Source organism: Desmodus rotundus, chromosome 11, assembly GCF_022682495.2.
Source record: "Desmodus rotundus isolate HL8 chromosome 11, HLdesRot8A.1, whole genome shotgun sequence".
Taxonomy (NCBI): Eukaryota; Metazoa; Chordata; class Mammalia; order Chiroptera; family Phyllostomidae; genus Desmodus; species Desmodus rotundus.
This window is the reverse complement of record NC_071397.1, coordinates 68,591,525-68,612,491: the sequence shown is the minus strand read 5'-3', so window position 1 is coordinate 68,612,491 and position 20,967 is coordinate 68,591,525. Positions and strand designations below refer to the sequence as shown.

Here is a 20,967-nt window from a genome sequence, read left to right as displayed (position 1 = left end):
GTAAATGAACACATTTGAAGGTATACATCCATTCAACCCAGTGCCTTCTCTCCTTCCTCCGAATTTTACAGCATTGGAACTTTGTATGGCGCCCACTGCATTCTGCTCCACGCTGTTACTTGCTAACTCGTGTGTCTTCCCTCCTGCCCGTTTTCTTATGCCATGGGGTGGAGGGGCCTGGGCTGTGGCTTACTTAGCTTTATACTGTGTGGTCCTAACATGGATGCTGACATATTGTAAGTTCGTAGTAAATGTTTAAATGAACCCAGCTGAATGAAAAGGTCAACGGCTTTCAACAGGTAGACATGGGTTCTCGTCACATCTCTGCCACTTGTTAGCTGTGCACATTGGGCAAGCTGTAGTGTCTTTCTGCACTTCACTTTCCTTATTGTGAGAATACAGTAAAATAATGTAAATAAAAGAATACAAAATAATGTAAAATGCTTAGCATACCATCTGGCACTCAGTAAGTATTCACTAAACAGTGGTTTAAAAGAGTAAATCAATCATTCCCTTTAAATAGCTAGCTACCTGTCTCTGTGTTGGCTATTTCCCATTTTGGATTGCTTCTTGGTTCTTACCAATCCAGTAATATTTGTTTTGCAAATTGGTTTTTCTTATTAGAAATTTTGTTTAAGTATAAGAAATACCATGTTTGGAGGCATATCTGTGTCTACAAGGCAGTGGAATGAAAAAGGAAAGGCTATTCAAAATCACTACTTTTTACTAGATCAAAAATTAAATGGTGAATTATACTATTCAGGAGTGTTGAAAGACTATTAATGCAATTAATGAAAATGAACCCATTCTGTTGAGTATTTTTGAGTTTTAAATGTGACTGACTGCCTTGTTTTCTGGGATTCCTTGGGTTTCCCAAGTGGCTGGAAAAACCCCGCCCATTCTGGGAAATCTGGGACAGTCATTCACCCTAATTTACTCTAATAGAATGGCTATACATTTCTTACAGGAATCACAATAATGGAAAAATAAGTATTCCAGTGGTACAGCAGAAAGAATACTCGCTAAATTTCACATCTAGGCAACACCTTTCAGTACTGGTGTGTCCTTGCCCAAGTGTCTTCTCTTCCCTAAGCCTTGACTTCTTCATCAGCAAAGATGTGAGTAAAAATGCTTTTTTACATAATTAGAGGGGTTAAATGAGATAATAATGCACGTGAAAATACCTGGCACCAATAAAGTTGTCACTTTTACTTGATGGTGCTTAATTATATAGCTCCCTGAAAATATATTCTCTTTCTTGAAATAAACACAAAATTATGTCTAATACTTGTTGTTGTGGGTATCTAGCATCTTTGGTAAGTGAACTAAAAGATGTAGTAAATGTATTGTGGAAAAAGAATATTTTGAGGAGCAAGAAATACCTTTTATAATAAGGAGCTCTTTTAATTGAGTTTTATCTTAATCCTATTACTTTCTAACCTTCCCATTTAATCCATACATTTTCTGAGGAAAGTAGACATGTTATGGGGAAGTATCTTTTTGGCCTTACAAGTCATTTTTACACACTCCAACATCCATAACAGTCTAAGAAGCCACCTTTATTGCAGGTCTGTTCCCCTGTGCATCAGTAAATGCAGAGCGGGTCTTCAGAGGAGGCCTCTCAGAGAGAATGCACTGATAGGGTCACTGATTTTACCGACAGACTTGAAAAAGACATGGCCTTTCAGGGGAGCTCAGAGGCATGGAATCTTCCTGGGGTGGATGATCAGTTGTGCCTGTGACAAGCACGGAACTGGAACACGAGGGTTGTTTGTGTCCTTCCCACATTACATCCCACTGCATAGGCTCCAAGGCAGAGTCTCCAACACCTTGGACTGCAGGTGCCTTCTCTCCATCTCTGGAAACCACCTTGGATAGGGTTCCCCGGAAGATTAACAGCAATTTGATGAGGAAATCTTGAAGCTTTACCTTGTAGGTGTACAAGGTACTTACCTATGATTGCTACCAAAAACCCCTCCTCCAAAACAAAAAATCAAACAAAAACCATGCATGAGGAGACTAAAGTTAGCTTTCCCTCAAGTGTCCCTAATCTTAGTCTTCAAACTTTAAATTTTTAAAAGGATTTTGTTTATTTATTTTTAGAGAGAGGGGAAGGGAGGGAGAAAGAGAAGGAGACAAACATCGATGTGAGAGAAAAACATCAATTGGTTGACTCTCCTATGCTCCCTGACCGGGGACCAGACCAACAACCCAGGCGTGTGCCCTGACTGGGAATCGAACTGGAGACCTTTCACTTTGTGGGATGATGTCCAACCAACTGAGCCATACCAGTCAGGGCTAGCTTTTAAACTTTAAATCTCCACTAGGTCTATACATCAACCTTCACCCAGTAGTTTGAAAGCTCAGTAGTTTCTCTGACTTGGGAGGCAAAGAGTAGGGGGTGGTATATGGGGGGCGAGGAAGGCACCTGTGGTTCAGGAATGGACTGACCAATGACACCATCTAACCAGCCAGTCTGGGCCAGGCAGCTCTGGCCTCCCAAACATTCTCCAAGTGGGTCCTCACTCACCTTTAAATAGTTTCTGAATTCTTGTAGAAAGAGCATAAAACCTATATTTTGCTTCTTTTATTCACTCGAGAAATATATTCAGCACCTCCTATGTGCCACTATTCCAGGTGTGAGAAACGATACATGAGTAAGACACAGACAGAGGGAAGGCCAGGTTCTTTTTCTGCCCAACAATGCCCATTCCACATCTTGCCTTGGCCTTACCCACAGAGAGAGGACACCTGATGAACACACGGAGACTTACCTGCTCCCTGGTGCCTTCCCACAAGCACATCCGCTCCCACCATGCAGCCCATCCCCAGGATGCAGACGACGATACCGATGAAATGCACAGCCTTGTACCGTATCAGCAGGAAGAACCAGGAGAGTAAAATCACGACCGGGATCACAAAACAGTCCAGGAGCTATGGCCAGGAAGGTAAAGAAGAACAGGGGGTTCAAGAGGAAGCTTTTCATGCAGTAAAGAAACATAACAGCTCTGTAGAAAGTGCTATGGGCTCTGAACCTGAGGTTTTGTGTAGAGCGATAACTGATGCAATTAAAGCAGACTCAGAAACAATCTCAAATTAGCTTTCCTTAAACATCTCCAAGAGGAAAAGGGGAGAAGGCAAATAGATAAGACAGGTTGGTGGGGAAGGTTCTCCTGTGCCTATGGTCTCAGGGCAGCTAGGCTTCCTGGATTCCTCAGTGTCCTGGCCACACAGGAACACCTCATGGTGGGAGAACACACTGAGCCACTCTGGATGTTCCCACCACTTTAAAAATAGATCTGGGAATGGGAGGTAAGGGGGCAAAAGTCTTACTGTGATTTATACATTATTAGAGTATACACAAAAGTTGAACTTAATTTTGCCCAGACAACTGTCTTCCCACAACCAGTAAAGGTTACTTTAATCTGTCCTTGACGTTTCACTCTTAAAACAGGAAAACTGCTCTAAATGTAAATACAAGTATTAATCTCAGAAGTTTACAGATAACTTAAAAAATGCGGTTATAATGATGTAGGGGTCAAGAAGCATAATTGGCAGGAACAAAATAGACTGGGGGAGGTTAAGAATAGTATAGGAAAGGGAGAAGCCAAAGAAGTTATATGCACAACACATGGACATGAAATAAGGGGGGGATTGCTGGACGGAAGCGGGTATGGTGGAGGGGGGCAAAGGGAAAGTAAATTGGGACAACTGTAATAGCAAAATCAATCAAATATACTTAAAAATGCTGTTATAGAAAAAGAGTAATAAAAGCAAGAATGTTGAACATAGCTTAGAAAAAATCAACTTTGATTTCATTTTTTTAAATGATGAAGCCCAATTTTATATTTTTACTTTTATTTCTGTTATGCCACTGTTTATCTTTAAATTTTTTATTGTATTTTTCCATTACCACCTAACTCTCTTGTACATTTTGCAGAAATAGTGAGATTCCATCTGACGGCTCCACCAGCCGGTGAAGAGCTCACCCCGGCCATGCAGTGGGATAACACAGTGAAATGAGAAGGCCCCTGTGCGCGGGCCCAGGCATCTGAATTTGAGCGCCAGGTCCTTGTTATAACAGTGTGACCTTGGGCAAACCATAGACTCAGGAAGTCTCAATTTCCTGTTAGCAGAAGAAGATAAGAACTCTTACTGACTTTCCCCGAAGATCATTGTGAAGCTCAGAAATATTACATGTGAAAGCACTTTGTAAATTACTTGGGCCTCAATGCCAGTCGATAATCCTGTTTCCAAACACATGCCCTGGGCTCCAAGAACTGGTTGTTCCCCCCGCACCCTGGTTAGATGCAGTGACCTTTGGATACTTCATGCAAGGCAGGGTCTCCACTGTACAAACATATGTCCCACTGGACTTCAGTCTCCATAAACCAAATGAGAAACTGATGATCTGTCCCATCGCCCAGCACAGCTCCTCTGCTAGAGTCCTCAACAAGTGGCCCCACCTCCAGCAGCCAGGTGCAGGACAGTGACCCCCTAATACTCCTTCGCTCTTACTGCTACATCCTATTGATCACTGAGTTCTGCCAATTCCAGCTTTTAAAGGTCTCTCAGATCTATTCATGCCACCTTCTCCCACGCCCACCACCTAGACTGTGAGATAGTACCAGTTGCAAAAGTTACTATGAAATTATTGGAATAATGTCTAACTTCCCCACTTGCCAAGAGGTTCATGAGAACATGAATGTATTCCTAGTACCCAAAACCCTGTTGGGCTCGTAAGAAGTATCCAATAATACTTGTTGAACAAATGCATATAATTTTTAATAATTAGAAACATCAATATAGAAGCTAAAAAATGTTTGTATACGGTAGCCCACCCCCTTTTCCCATGGTTTCACTTTAACCGGTATCTGTTACCCACAGTCAACCATCATCTGAAAATACTACATGGAAAATTCCAGAAATGAACAATTCATAAGTTTAAAATTGCACGCTGTTCCGAGTACCGTTCTGTCTCACTCTGATCTGTGCAGGGGTGAATCATCCCTTTGTCCAGCGTATGTGTTCTGTATGTGATACTCACCTGTTAGTCACTTAGTAGCCGTCTTAATTTTCAGATCAACTGTCACGGTATCACACTGCTTGTGTTCACATAAATCTTATTTTACTTATATTGTTATAATTGTTCTATTATATTTTATTATTAGTTGTTATTACTCTGTTACTGTGTCTAATGTATAAATTAAACTTCACCATAGGTAAGTATGTACCTGAAAAAACAGTGTACATAGGGTTCGGTACTATTGTGATGTCAGGCCCCCCCTTGGGTCCTTAGAATATGTCCCCCATGAATAAGTGGGGGTTACTGTATTTGCAAAACATCCCTGTCTGTCAGAGTGGCTTTTTGGCACTGCAAAAAGCACTCAGAATCCCCTCTTTCCCTAAACTTTTTTGTGACCTGGGCAGATCCTTAGGTTTCTCTGTGCATTGGTTTTCTCCTTTGCAAAATGAAACAACCAATCAGAATGAAGGCTGTCCCTGGGCTGCTGTCAGATGATAAGGTGATGGAGGGCCTTGTGAATAGCTATTTAACACTGTGATGGCTGGGGGCTGAGCCCAGAGGAGACAGCACTCCCAGGGGGAGGGGCTGTGGCTAGGAGGATTGTGCCATAACACACCGTTGCTCACTGCATAGTTAATTGGCAAATTAATGATCCTACTTGATGTGGTAAAATTCTCCAAGGCCAGTTTTAACAACTGGCCACAAATGCCATTTAAGTATATTAGGAAATTTCAGTTTGCCAGTAAACTGAGAACTGTTCACTGAGCATAAAACAGTTGGTGTTTTGTTTTAAAAAGTAGAAACGATGGAATCAACAGTTAAAATATTTAGCTACCTGCTCCACAATTGGGATTTCATTATCTGGCTGGAAGCCCTTGGTCAGTGGAGCTGAGAGCCTGCATTCCTGGATTACTGAAGGCAGACTAGGCCGTCGTCCAGTCTTTGGGGAGGACTGAGGTGAGCCTTTCTGGTTCTCAATGTCTTCAGCAATCCAAAGCATGCAATCTATTCCCTTAATGGGCTGAGCCAAAACAAAACAAAACAAAACCCCCAAATCCTTATCTGTAAATGCCAGGTCCTATCTGTAGGGAAGACTTTTAGGAAGGTCAGAAAGGGAAAGAAGAACGCAAATCCAGGCCAGATTTCTGAGACACTCTCAGCTGGGGAAGGTGGTGCCTAGCATACAGAGGATGGTCAGAAACGGGTGGCTGAGTGAATTAAAAACAGCCACTTGGTATCACTGTCAGAAGGGACATTAGGGTTAATATCGGCTGCTATTGGCATTTGGGGTGGGACATTTTTTCATTTTGCAGGACCGTCCCATATTCTAAACAAACAAACAAACAACAAAGAAACTCCTACACATTTACAAGTGCCCCTTGGGGGCAGCATCTCCCCAATTTAGAATCACTGTGACCTCTTTACTTAAAAGTTGGGAACTCAGAAGTTTCGAGAGAAGTGATGTGCTCAAGGTCATTCAAATTGTTGGTACCAGTAGCAGTTCTGTCATGATTCTTTTAAAACAATATTTTAATGAGGATCAATTACAGAATTGCTACAGGTGGAGGTCTCGCCATGGTGTCTGTAACTACAGAAGAGAGACCATGTGGTAGCTGATGTCGGTAAAAAGACTATTAGTTTTCAGTGATTTTGGCTCCAGCCTGTCCCCTGTGGTCATATAAGACATACTGACAAAATAATTTTCCAATAGTTTTCTGGTAGCTTAACTCCTCAGCCAAGTGGTTGTTACAGTAACAAAAGAGAGAAGCATTATAATAGATGCCTGTTAAAGAAAGAAAAAGATCCAAGAAACCTTCTGATTCTGTCGTTAACCTGTTTAGACATTTACCTTTCTTTGCATATATTTCTATAGCCGAAAGAAAATTATACCGGTACCAAAAAATAAACAAATGAACGCTGTTTCATTATTATCTTATGCTCTGAAAATTCTCAAAGGACATTAAAAGTAATGTGGAAAGAAGAGTGTTTATTACCTCTTAAATGTACGTAGAACTTTTCCCCTTAAAGACTTAAACTAAGTGTAGTGTTCTCTGTCGTGAATCCTCAGGTGATCCCCAGCAGAGAGGCCCACAATCCCAAGTTATCTGACTTTCCTGATGGAGGTGCTGCGTGGCTGGGGCAAATTCTCTTACATCATGGTGATGGAGCAAGGATTATCATTTAACCTCAGCAGTTTTAAATAACATTTACAGTAAATTGTATTAAGTTTTCCTTTAGAGTTTGCAAAACACATGGTATTTTTACATAATCTTTGTAACAGCTCTTTAAGGGAGTTATGACTATAACCATTTTATAGATGAGGAAACTGAGAATACCAGAGTAAAGCGAATGTCCTGGTTGGGGCTAAAATACTACTCTGGACTGTAGCTCAGAGGGTAAGTGCACTTTTCAAGTTATTTAAATATTAATAAAAATCTGTGTTGATATTACTTTTAGGACAACAGAATGAGTCAACATTAAATGACATGGAGTTGTTTTTATTCTGTAGGTATAGTATATTGGAAGATGGCGGCATCATTCAACTGTTTGCTCTCTCCTCTGTCTTCAGCTTCAGCCAGTCTCCTACCACTGGCACTTCCCCTGAGGTCTTTAAGCACTAATGCTCATGCTGCCTCCACATGCAACCACTCCCCAGGCCTCCACAGTCTGCTTTCCTTGCTCACTCAAAAGACCCTCCCTCACCCCAGCATGGTCACTACACTCACCTAGTAGTGTCCTAGAGATGACTAGGCTATTCTCAGCCTATCGGTGAAATCTGCTTTTATAGACTGCAAAGCCTCCTTGTAGTGGGGAGGTACAATGTTTCTTGTGCCTTGTGTTTTCTTCAACAAATGTCTCTATTTCTCATAGAACATGGCCAGATACCTCTGGACAGACCCTGTATAGTCACTTGATGTGTGTCTGTGTCTCCATAATGTCTTTGTGAGTACATCGTAAATGGTAGATAGAACTCTGGAAGTCACTACATTTATTTGGCTGATTGAGGCCAACTGGAACTTGGATGCTTATGATGATATAACCTTTTTGACTTAACAGGAATTCACTGCATAATCACCATCATAGAATGATAAGATTGTGATAGTTAAATACAATTGTGCTACATGACTCTCAAAATTGATGGAAAGTAAGAAAAATAAAATAAATCCTGTCTTCATGACATATCTTATAACCATTCTAAGCTCAACAGCCTCCCCTGTGGGTGATACCTGAGTAGCCCTGCCAGTATCACACTTGTCGTTGGATCACTCAAGCCTCTCTCTCTCTCTCTCTCTCTCTCTTCCCCTCTTATATCACTACTGCATCTCATCTTTAAGCAGTTGGTATTGCCAACAAAACATCCAGACCAGATGCCCCCTCTGATACTGGTTGATGAAGGAATTTAGTTTTATTAGACTTATTCTTAGTCCATAAAAATGTGCTTACTGCAAAATGGCCCAATATCTCCTACATTTGCTTTTGGATTTGGGGCAATATTAAATGAAGGCTTTTGTAGCAAATCTATAGTTTCCTCCAAATTCTTATAGAACTTCAGGTGAAATTTTGAATGTATATATTTGCATTTACTGTAGTTGTTGGCAAATCTCCACTGGAGGTAAATGATGCATTTCAAAAAGGGCAAAGTGATGTTGATGTCAGGTAAACATCTGACAGGTTTTTGATTTGTTTTTATCTGAACAGAAAGTGTAGATCATCACATAGCACTTAAAGTAGATGTTATTTTAGCCTATTTTTAACTTTTTTCTTTGAGTTGGTTATACAAAATTTTACCAAATTAATCCAAAGTATAAGCAAAATGTATTTTATTTCTTAAAAGAATGTGTAGCTTTGCCTGGAGGTGCAAGAAAAGACCAGTATGCTGTATCTTTCTATAAAAGCAAGAAGTGAATTCTTCTAAAAGATCAAATTTGTAATTCGGGTTTTTCCCCTTTCAAAGAGTTACTTTAATTTGTGAAAAACACAAGCACCAGACCACCATGAAGGTCATAAAGTCAGCATGTCCTGGTGTTTATGTTTTCTGACTTATGCTCTTATGTGCTTTTAATGTGCATGAAGACGACAGGGAAATACAGGTAACTAAAGTGGGAGAACTGCTCTGCAAATTAAAAACAGACATGCCAGGAAATCTCCAAAGCATTCCCATCTTGTACTTATAGACTTAAAAACTCAGCATGGCTTGTTCTTTGTCTTTAACTAATGACCCTTAAAGATCTTCAGAAAAGCTGAGTATTGCATTGTATTTCCACTCTAATAAAATTTCTATATTTATGGGTTGTCTTTTGTGTCTAAAATGATCCAGGTAATGTTTTCCTCACTAATGATGGATGCTTGTGGTTCAAATCACTTACTTCTCTCCTCTGGATTCTACTTTAGAGAAAAATAATAGCTTGACCCATTTGGAATGGCCATTTTCATGGGTTAAAGAAGTGTTTGAATATTGAAAATTTCACATGGTTCACCTAAGAAATCCAAGGAACCAAAGGGAGATCAGACATGAGGGTATTAACATTAGACCTGGAATATCCGGCCAAGATGGAGGCGTAGGTAGACACACTGTGCCTCCTTGCACAACCAAAAGAAAGACAACAACAAATTTAAAAACAAAAAACAACCAGAACTGACAGAAAATCAAACTGTGTGGAAGTCTGACAACCAAGGAGTTAAAGAAGAAACATTCATTCAGACGGGTAGGAGGAGCGGAGACAGGCAGTCAAGGTGAAGAGGACCTGCAGCAAGGTAGGGCTGGAGGACCGGGCGGTCCCACATTTGTGTGCAGATAGACTGGGAGGAACAACTGGGGAGTGAGACACACCGAGCAACCCAGGCTTCCAGTGAGGGGAAATAAAGCCTCAAAGCCTCTGACTGAAAAAACCTGTGGGTGTTGCAGCAGCGAAAGAAACTCCCAGCCTCACAGGAGAGTCCATTGGAGAGACCCACAGGGTCCTAGAATAACCCACCCACCTGGGAATCAGCACCAGAAGGGCCCGATTTTCTTGTGGGTAGCAGGGGAAGTGACTGAAAACTGGCAGAGAGCCAAGCAAGCAACACTTTTCCCTCTTGGACCCCTCCCCTACTGACAGTGCCATAACATAGTGACAGGGGTTGCCCCGCCCTGGCAAATACCTAAGGTCCCACCCCTTACTACATAACAGGTGTGCTGAGACAAAAAAAATATGGCCAAAATGGAAGAACAGATCAAAGCTCCAGAAAAAATACAACTAAGTGACGAAGAAATAGCCAACCTATTAGATGCAGAGTTCAAAACACTGGTAATCAAGATGCTTATAGAATTAGTTGAGTATGGTTGCAAAATAGAGGAAAAAGTGAAGCCTATGAAAAGTGAAATAAAGGAAAATGTACAGGGAACCAACGGTGATGGGAAGGAAACTGGGACTCAAACCAATGGCTTGGACCAGAAGGAATAAATAAACATTCAACCAGAACAGAATGAAGAAACAAGAATTCAAAAAAAAAAAAAATGAGGAGAGGCTTAGGAACCTCTGGGACAACTTTAAACATTCCAACATCCGAATCATAGGGGTGCCAGAAGGAGAAAAGGAAGACCAAGAAATTGAAAACTTATTGGGAAAAACAATGAAGGAGGACTTCCCCAATCTGGCAAAGGAAACAGACTTCTAGGAAGTCCAGGAAGCTCAGAGAGTCCCAAAGAAGTTGGACCCAAGGAAGCACACACCAAGTCTCATCATAATTACATTACCCAAGATTACAGATAAGGAGAGAATCTTAAAAGCAGCAAGAGAAAAGAAGACACTTACTTACAAAGAGTTCCCCTAAGACTATCAGCTGATTTCTCGAAATAAACCTTGCAGGCAAGAAGGGGCTGGAAAGAAGTATTCCAAGTCATGAAAGGCAAGGACCTACATCCAAGATTGCTCTCTCCAGCAAAGCTATCATTTAGAATGGAAGGGCAGATAAAGTGCTTCCCAGAATACGGTCAAGTTAAAGGAGTTCATCATCACTGAGCCCTTATTATATGAAATGTTAAAGGGACTTACCTAAGAAAAAGAAGATGATCAAAAATATGAATAGTAAAATGACAACAGACTCACAACTATCAACAAACAAAGCTGAAAATCAAAAATAAAAAGAAACTAAGCAAACAACTAGAACAGGAACAGAATCAGAGAAATGGAAATCACATAAATGTTTATCAGCAGGGTGGGGGAGAATGTGGGAGAAAGCACAGAGAATAAGAAGCATACATGGTAGGTACAAAATAGACAAGGGGAAGTTAACAATAGTATAGGAAATGTAGAAGCCAAAGAACTTATATGTACAACCCACGGACATGAACTAAGGGTGGGGGGATGCGGGTGGGAGGGGGGTGCAGGGCAGAGGGGAATAAAGGCTTGGGGAAATGGGACAACTGTAATAGCAGAATCAATAAAATATATTAAAAAAAAATTAGACCTGGACTGCAGAAGGCAGTGTTGTCTTTTATCTCCCATTCCAATGTTAACTTAAGCCTAAACTTTCTTCAACAGATATACTGGGGGAAATGGTCATCAAGCCTTGGACTGTGTCTTTGGGGTCCTTACAGAAAGAGACAGTCCTTACCAATCCTAAAGCAGGCAGAAGCGAAACACTCTGAGGACGGTTCTTTTCCACCTTTTTGTTTCATTTTAAGGCATAACAACCTAACCAAGAGGTGAAGTCCCAAGTGGATATCAAATTAGTTATTTTCTCTTTGGAGTGGAGCAAGAAGGATTGGAGAAAGAGGAAGTCTTTCATTCTCTGAGTGTTTGGAAGGGAATGGAAGTCTCCCCCCCGGCCTGGGTGGTGTCGTGGGCAGAACAGGAGTCCCTCTACATTCCCTCCATACCATACTTGGTTGGGGAATATGTATGTTTGTTTCTTGATTGTAGATCTCAATATCATAATATGAGGCATAAAAATCTCTCAAAGGAGAAAGTCAGAATCTGTAAGACTAAAGTGTTAACAATGGTTATCTTTGAACAGGATAACTGCATCCTCTCAAGCCCACCGCCCAAATCCTCTGTGGTATCCAAATTTCCTCTCTTGCACATGTACTACTTTCAAAATACATAGAACAGCACATGCTATGAGAGTATAAAAAATATACAAGAGTCAGATCAGACTTTCTCTAGGAGAGTAGATGGTTTGTAAAATTAAAAAAAATTAGAACAAAACAAAAAGCCTCTACCCCACTGTTCCCGTTACAGTAGAGCATAATGAGGAGGTGACCTCATCCCTCTTTCTAATTCTCTCTGCCCAAAAGAGACTCCTCCGCCAGCCGTCAGCTCCTCATTAACGCTCCCTTCAGGCGATTCACAGGGAGAAAGCTCCCCTCCCAGGGCCCAGCTGTCAGAGGCTAAACCTGAGGCAACTGGTAGGTGATTCCAGGAAAAAGAACATTTCCCTATTCTCCCTTCCTCTGCTTCTAATTGGCAATTCTCCTGTGTTTCTAAAAGTGATATTTATTATAAATTCATCTCTGGTGAGTAAAACTGAATCGCTAACAGGAAAGGATCTTTAAAAATACAAATTTCAGTTACACAGCTAGAACAAAAGTCCTCTTCTGGCTGACAATCCGGCTGAAGAGAGTGGAATATAATTTGAGAAATGCACATTCACACTTAATCAAGAATCATTTCAATTCGGTGGCCTGGACGCACAGCTAACCCAGAGGCATTTGAAAACCCAACCTGGAGCACAAATCTTTGATCTGAAACAGATTTTTCTAGTAGACACCCTCACCCCCTTCATCCCTTCAGACATTTTCCCTCCCAGGGCTATTTTATTCATAACACCTCTAACCTCCAGAAACTCCAGCACCTCAGGACTTACTGTTTAGGCTTTACTGGCTTAACATATTCACACTGGAGGAAGCCATGTTTCTCTCATGTTGCCCCAGAACTCCAAACTGATAAACTGTGTCCCTCTTTTGACTATATAACAGCCACTTTCCAGGAAATGCCTTAATTTCAGGATTTAGAAAGAGATTTTCACCAAACTATTTTTCTTGTTTCCACTGATAAGGGTGTAAATGTATGAATTTTACATGTTCCTTTGTGCCAGTTCATCAGCTCTTCCAACATGTTAAATATATTCTCTTCACTTCCTTGGCTTCAGCTCTCAAAGACAAAAAGAAAGAAAGAAAAAAGACACTTCCATGTGCTGAAAATCCGGGACGAGTACCTAGAAACCTAGGTGACCACCGGAAGACACAGATAATTAGGAAACACAGGTTCTCGAGCTTCGAGGCAGGGGAATCCGCCTCGGGTGAGAGCAGAGCTTCCCCAGCGGACAGATTCCTTCTGGGTGAGCACCGTGGAGTTTTGATCAGGTTTAAAAACAAGCTCTGATTATCAGCCAACTGGATTCCAAAAGTGGAAAGCAAGGAATGAACATCTCCTAGTGCCTACCATACACCAGGTGTGGTGCTAGGTTCTTATTTTTCCCATGTTACAGATGAGAAAACGGAGTACTCAAGATAATAGGTAACTTATTTGAAGTCATATAGCAATACAGTGTCAGAGCCGGGATATGATCGGAAGTCTGCCACTTTGCTTACATAAAGTGAGCTTAAGCCGCCAAGTCCAGGTGCAGTGGTCTAGGCTAGGTCAGCCTGAGCGCGATGTAGCAAGCTTGTGGGCTTTCTCCTACGTTGAGAGCACTCTGGGAGAGATGGCAGGCTCTGGGGGCATTGAAGAGATGATGCTGGTTGTCTGCATTTTTTAAAATATTAAAATAGGTGAAGGGTATGAGGATTAGAATTGTTTGCTTTTAGTGATGGGTCTCTGACATGGTGTGGCTGTCGAGTATTTTTGGAGAAGTGTTTGTCTTAAGTCAGTCAAGCACTACTAACTTGTATTTCTTATTTATGGAATTCACGCACACAAGAACATTAACAGTAACATTAAAGAAAGTACACATTTCAAAGCACATATTGAAAGAAATGAACATCTTCTGATAAAATATTAATTCTACATTAATTTTGCATTATTTTTGATTCCTCTCAGCATTAAAACAGCAGGGAGAGACAATTTCAAAAGCTAGAGGAAAACATCTTGTGCTTCTGGGGTCTATTTCTAGGTCTAACTCAACTATTCTGGGTTCTGTTTAAAAAAAAAGTAAAATCAGATTTTCATCACCTTATACTTGTCATTTACTTATTCAGTCAGTAGGTATTTATTCAATGCCTATTGCATGCTCGGCATTGCTACAGGAGCAGGACATACTGGAATGAACCAAACACCCTACATGTAGGTCCAAGTGGAGAGTGTTCTCCAAACACAAATTCTTCCCTCCAGTTCACAGCCAGTTTCTGTCCCTAAGGACTTGCCTGAGGCTGAAGGTGATTCTGCTCTCAGCTTTGGGGGCCCTCCCTTCCTGCTCCCCGAGTGGCCTTGCTCCAGCAGCTGTATCTCTCCTGGATCTTCATCCCGCCCTCTCTGCTGGAAGTTTTCCTTTGCAGTAGAGGCATGCCCATATCTTGCCCTTGATGCCCTTGATGGCCATTTATCCTACCCTCTGCACAGCCAGCCTTCCTGAAAGATTCATCCACAGTCACTGCCTCTGGTGTCTTGGTCCCATTCATTCCTCAAGCCACATCAACACCGGCGTGTCCCTTCGTCGTGCTCACCAAAGCTGCATTGCACGGCCGCTTTTGACTGACCCTCTCTGCAGCCCTTGGCATTACTGGCCACTTTCCCCTTGAACTTTCTCCTCTCTTGATGTGTCTTATCTTTTTTTCCTCCTACGTCTCTGGCACTTCCTGCCTTCTGTCATTTTGTGGACTCATTTTGTGTTCCTTTTGTCCCCCAGAACTGGCGTGTCTGAAGGCTCAGCCCATAGCGCTCTCATCTTCACATTCTACATATGCCACCCTTGGCTGCCACCCACCTCTTACTTCCCTTCCTACCAAACTTCTTGAAAAGAGTTGCCATTCAGTCACCATGCCCATGTTCCAGGATCCATTCAGTGCAGTCCGGGTTCTGCTGCCAAACACCATCAAAACTGCTCAAAGATGTAGGCATTGTTTTCGGGCCCAGCAGACGCATTTCTGTCTTTGCCTCACTCAACGCAGCACCTGACACTCCCTCCTTCCTTTGGCGTCCTTACCTGTCAGGTCTCCCAGTATCTGCCCTTCATTTCGTGCCTCCTTCACAGGCTCCTTTTATGGGTTCTCAGCCTGTGGGCTCCTGGATCTGCTCCCATCTCTCAAATATTATGATCCCAGGATTTTACTATAGTGTCACTTCTCATCACTCCATGTTTCCTTGGAAGGATTTTGTCTACTGTTCTGGCTTTCAGAGTCATCTCTATGCTGATGACTTCCAGATCTATCTCTTAAATCTGGATCCATCTCTTAACTCTAGAGCCATATTGTGGATTTGCTGTGAATGATCCCAAAACGCCTACAGCTCAGCATGGCTCACACATAACTCCTATCTTTGTCCTTAAATTGTTCCTTCTAACGCAATTCATCCCTCAGTGAATGGGACCAAAACTATCAGCACCATCTGTATGAAAATGGCTTCCAAACATGCAATTCCAGGGCAGAGCCTGGTTTAAAAATGACACTTGAAGAGAACCATTGGAATAGGCAGGTCACACCGTGAAGGGCATCCCCCTATGTGAGAGCCTCCCGAGGTGCTTGGCAGGCCATTCTGAGCTCCTGCACCTGGGGCAGTGTTCTCTGTGTGTTGTGGCTGCACCTCTAGCAGGGCCCGCACACTGGGTTGGCAGGGTCCTCTCCATGCAGATAAGGTAACTTCTTCCATAGCTGCCTCCTGTGTGCTCAGAGAGTTCTGCATTCAAAATGATGGTATCGCGAAGGCGGAAGCTTTCCCATCTAGGTCATGTCCCTCCACCCACCCCTTTTCCAGTCATGACCACAATGGTCTGACATTGAATTTTTGTAAAAGAAATAACACTGAGCTCTGACTGGATGTCTAACAGGAAGCTGACACCTCCATGGCTGAAGCTGAACTTGATATTCTATGCTACACAGGCTCTTTCCTAGTTTTCCTCATTTCACCACATGGCACAGACCAGTGGTTCAGGCCAATAACCAAGGATTCATTCTTGACTCTTCTTTTTTTGCTCAAACTTCCTTCACACCCCTTACAAACACTCAGAAAATCCTGTTGTCTTTCTCTTGTAAAACCACCTCTGGACACCTCTGGACACCTCTGCAGTTAGCACTCGGCTTCTGGGCACCGTCGTCTTTCAGTCAGAGGCCTCCTAACTGTCTAACCATGTCCACTCTGGCTTCCATGCAATCAATTCTCCATGAGCAGCCACAGTGATCAAAAATACAAATTGGTCACACATTCTAATGATTTTCCTGAGAGCAAATCCAAACCCCTTTCCTTGACTCACGCAGCCTTGCATGTGACTAGCCCAGGTGATTCTGCCCTGTACCTCCTTCTTCAATGTCATCTTATACTACTAGTAACTTTGTTGACTTTTTTCTTTTCTTAAAAATGCCATGTTTGGGATGTTTTCTATGCTTGGAATTCTCTTCCTCATATTTTTACAGATCTCACTCACTCATATTGTGGTGGAAAAGATAGAAAATTAAAATTAAGTGTGACTTGGAAGGGAAGCTTCATGGGGGCAAGAGCACTATCTTCTTCATGCACTATGTCTAGCACCCATGGAAAACTATATGGAATTGGCTGAGCACATGGATTCATCCTTCTTCTTCACCACCCATCAAGTAAGTCACCAGGCCCTGACTTTTGAGGTCCCTACATTTCTCTAGAATCTCTTCACTGGTCCCATTCTGTTGGCCCCTTCCTCATGAGAGCATGGGAATGACCTGTCTAAACTGCCAATCTCATCATGTCGTTCCTACACTAGAAACTCTCAGGATGAAGCCCAAATTGCCTTTGTGATTTGTCTTCATTCTCTTCTTTGACCTGTACCTTCTTCAAATGCTAAACAGGAGCATTTTTAGTTCTCTAATATGCTGTGTGGTCTTTCTTGACTCACTTCTTTGCACATGCTGTTCCCTTGCCTGGAGTTCTCATGTCCATGTCTCTCACGACTGGCTGGCTGGTCCACTCAGATTTACCTTTCAGAGCTCAGTTTAGATAATAATTCTTCCAGGAAGCCCTCTCTGGCCTCCTAGGTGGGGACTGGGAGCCCCCTCAGGGGCTCCCTTTGGTCTCCATATTATTGAATTGTACTTTTCATGCTCAAACACAAGTATCTTTGGAAAGGAACATAATATTTCTCTCTTATACTCAATTTTATCTCCCGATTCTAAAATAGTGCTCGATACACTGTAGGGTCCCTTACATATCTTCTTAATTTCTTCAAAATAGTTACAGAGCATCTATTGGATACCACACATTATCTTGGGAAATAAAAATCTAAGTAATAAAAAGTTCTTCTTTTGTGGGGGTTTGTAAGCTTATGTAGGAAGAGTGACAGACAAGGAAAAGATACAGTATATCAATAATGGTAAGGACTCTGGGGAAATATAAAGTGGTGGAGAGGACAGGGAGTGCTGAATGGGGCAGGAGATTGTGATTTTAAATAGGGTGGTCAGGGAAGAACCCAGTAAAAAAGCAACGTCTGAGCAAAGTCCTGAGAAGCATATCCTATTGCCTGGCAGATAGGAGATGCTGAATGAATGAGTAAGATGAAAGCAATAGATAATTTTTATTTCTCTGAAACTATTTGGGGAGATTTGCTCTCATTGAGGTAACTAGTGCTGCCTGAAGCTACTTAATGAGGTGATTTTGGCCCCGAGGAACTGAAGGTGAGCCTCTCGTGCAGTTGCTAGTTCTTGTCACCATTCTCTAGCCCAGAGGGTGTCACAACTTCCATACTGATCACGAAGCCTCCTACTCAATAGCCACACTCTTCCTGTTTAAGAGCTCTTGAATTGGAAATGGCCCCCGACCCAGAACATATAAACAAGAGGGAGACAGGAAGAAGAGGAACAAAAATAACTCTTGCTATTTTCTTCTATGTCGGTGTTTTTTATGAATTCTCATAGCCTGAGTCTTCAAAAGTGTCAGCAATTTTAAGAGGCCACCCTTCAGTCTTGACGCAGCTAGCAGGCTTTCTTACTGACGTGATTTCGGAACAAACACACCCCTTCAAATGCGTTGCCAAGGGAAGCAGGCTCTGCACTTTTTTCATTGTCTTTCTCTACGTACAAGGATACACTCCAACTTCAACCACTTATGGCGGTGAGTTTTCTGTAGTGACTGGATACTTCTGTCAATGCAACCAGTCCTGGCATGGAGACATTTGCACGTGCGTCTGTCCATGGCAGAAAACCCCAGAGTGCTCCTCCTAGGAGCCCCTTTGGAACCTTTGGGAGCAATGGCATCTTGGTAACCGCAAAGAGGGAAATGCTCCCCAACAGGCTTCTCTTCTCAAAGCATGGAAACATGAGCACAGATGGGCAAGAGAAGCCTGTACTCGTAATGTGTTTCTGGTTCTTTTCAGAAAAGGCCCTCAAAAGGTCAGTGCCTTCAAATCTACCTGGAGAACAGGGAGAAATTAAATATTGTCTCCAACTGTATTAGTTTCCTACTGTTTCTGTAACAAATGATCACAAACTCAGTGCCTTAAAAACAACATTACAAAGTGGTGGGGGCAGGGGGTGGGACACACAAAAAAACAGAACTATCTTCTGGAGGGCGGGCACCTTGTTGTACAGGCTTCCCCTGCTAGGTGAGTGTTCTAGGAACCCATCTGTATCAGTGCACCAGCTGGTGTTGTTGTGAGAGGCTGTGTTTGGCTTCAGTGAATTTTTTTTTAAAACTCTTTCAACATGTTTGCCCATCTTGTGATGGGTGATTTACAAGCATATCTGCCTACATTGCACTGAGTGTTCAGCAGTTTTTAACCAAAAATCGCACTACCCCATGCCCCATCCTCCCTATTCACCCACCCTGGCTCTAAGTGACTTTTTCTGTTTCCCCAGATAAAAAAGTCCTCAAAGGGAAACATTTTGCCCTTGTAGAAGAAGTGAAACAAAAAACAGCAGAAGCATTAAAAGGCATCAAAATTGATGAGTTCAGAAACTGTTTTGAGCAGTGGAAAAAAGTCTTGATAGGTGTATTGCATCAAATGGAGAGTACTTTGAAGGTGACTGAAGTTTAAACATGTGAGAATAAATACACAATCTTTTTAAAGAAATTCCATCTTGGGGGTCCCTCCTTGTATTCTTTATCTTATGACTTTAGGGATCAGAAGTCCTAAATCAAGGTGTTGATGGGGCTGCATTCCTCTGGAGGCCCTAGGGGTGAATCCCTTGCCTTGCCTTTTATGTCTCCGCAGTCTGCCTTCTCTCCTTGGTTTGTGGCTCCGCCCCTACCTTCAGAGTCAGGAGAGCTGCATCTTCAGATCTGTCTCTGAGTCTTTGACCTCTGCTTCCATTGTTCCAACTAGTCTCTCCTCTGACCCCTGACCCCTTCTTCAAACGACCTTTATGATTACATTGCCATTTCTCAAACAATCTAGAGTAACCTCATCATCGCAACTTCATTAATTTAGTCATGTCTGCAGAGTCCCTTCTGCCATGTAAAGTACCGTATTTACATATTCCACGGATTAGAACTCTGATGTCTTTCAGGCACCAGCGACGGTCATGCAGAATGAAAGGTGTGCCTTAAAAAGAATGAGAAATTTTCTTCAAAGGAACAAATGTTGCCACGTATTGAGCAGGAGGGCATGCGGGTGTTTACATGTCTATTCTTCTGTAACACACTGAAGTTCATCCATCCGAACCTGGTTGTCATTGACGGGAGTCACTCTGGAACATCATAGGTATGTTTTAATGAAGCTCTCATTACTTTTAGAAATTGCCTTCAGAGCACTCATCGTAATTCCTTAATGGAAACTCATTCTTTGAGAGTAGGTTTTAATTTTTTGGAAAAAAAAATCAAAATGTTGGATTAAGTCTGATAAAACTTTCTGGATCCAAAGGAAGGATAAGTTATAAAGAAACTTTCATAACTTAAAATTGGTTTTAAAATTTTTAAAAGGGAAATTATAAAATATTTGAACAATGGTAGCCACATTGAAAGAAGTGTATAATAATAAGCACCTTGAAGTATAACATCGAGTTTAATGTATACACTTTGTTATTTACTAAGCCACTTTGTTTATATCTTATATAGGAAAATATTGTTTCAAGGACATTTTTGTTTGAAAAGTGAAGAAGTTCTATGTAAAAAGATGTTTCTAATGAGACTATTTGGAGTTTTTAACTCTTAGTTCTCTTGTTATGTTGTCTAAGCTAATTGTTATAAACTAGCACTTTTCAAGTACATTATCTTTTTATATTGTATTCTCCAAATCCTTCATAGGATGTAGCATTGTTTTTTTTTAAATGAACTAAAAATGAAATCTTTGGTTTAAAAAAAATCCTCAAGTCTTTTATTCAACACAGCAAATCTTCAATTTCTCTTTCATCACATTTGTAATTTTTAATGTTTCAAGAAACCAGAGAAGTAATTACCTGGAGAAAACTATAAGAAATTATCAATAATGTTATTTATAGGACTTTGCTTGGAGACAGGCAGGGAAGACGACTTGACATAAAGACATGACTCTAAATTTCTATCAAAAGATTTCCTACCTATAAAAATCACTTGAAGGCCAAATGGACACATCAGGCGGTGAGCACACCTAGTTGGCAAGATCTTCCAAGTGGCTAACTGTAACTCTGAATTTTAAAAATTTAATTAAAATTAGTTTCCGTCAAGGCTTATAATTCACAAGTTTCCACAGTACAGAAAAATTTGAGTTTTGAAATTTCATTTACTTAGTCATTAGAAAACTTCTGTTTGCAATGCTATGCTTTCTGTTTCTCTCTGCCTCTCTATGTCTCTCTCTCTGACACACACACACAGACTCAAACACACCCACCTAGAGGTACTCACCAAGTCAATTTGTACTTGTTT

At 41.6% G+C, this 20,967-nt stretch overlaps 1 protein-coding gene across 1 annotated transcript in view; it reads right to left on the bottom strand.

Annotated features, from left to right (window-relative positions):
- The window catches only part of SLC35F1 (solute carrier family 35 member F1), a 348,943-nt gene that overhangs the window by 45,593 nt on the left and 282,383 nt on the right, over positions 1-20,967 (bottom strand). The window contains exon 4 of the mRNA XM_053914101.1: positions 2,775-2,934. Within this exon, the coding sequence (XP_053770076.1) occupies positions 2,775-2,934 (160 nt within the window). The remainder of the gene's footprint in view (positions 1-2,774; positions 2,935-20,967) is intronic.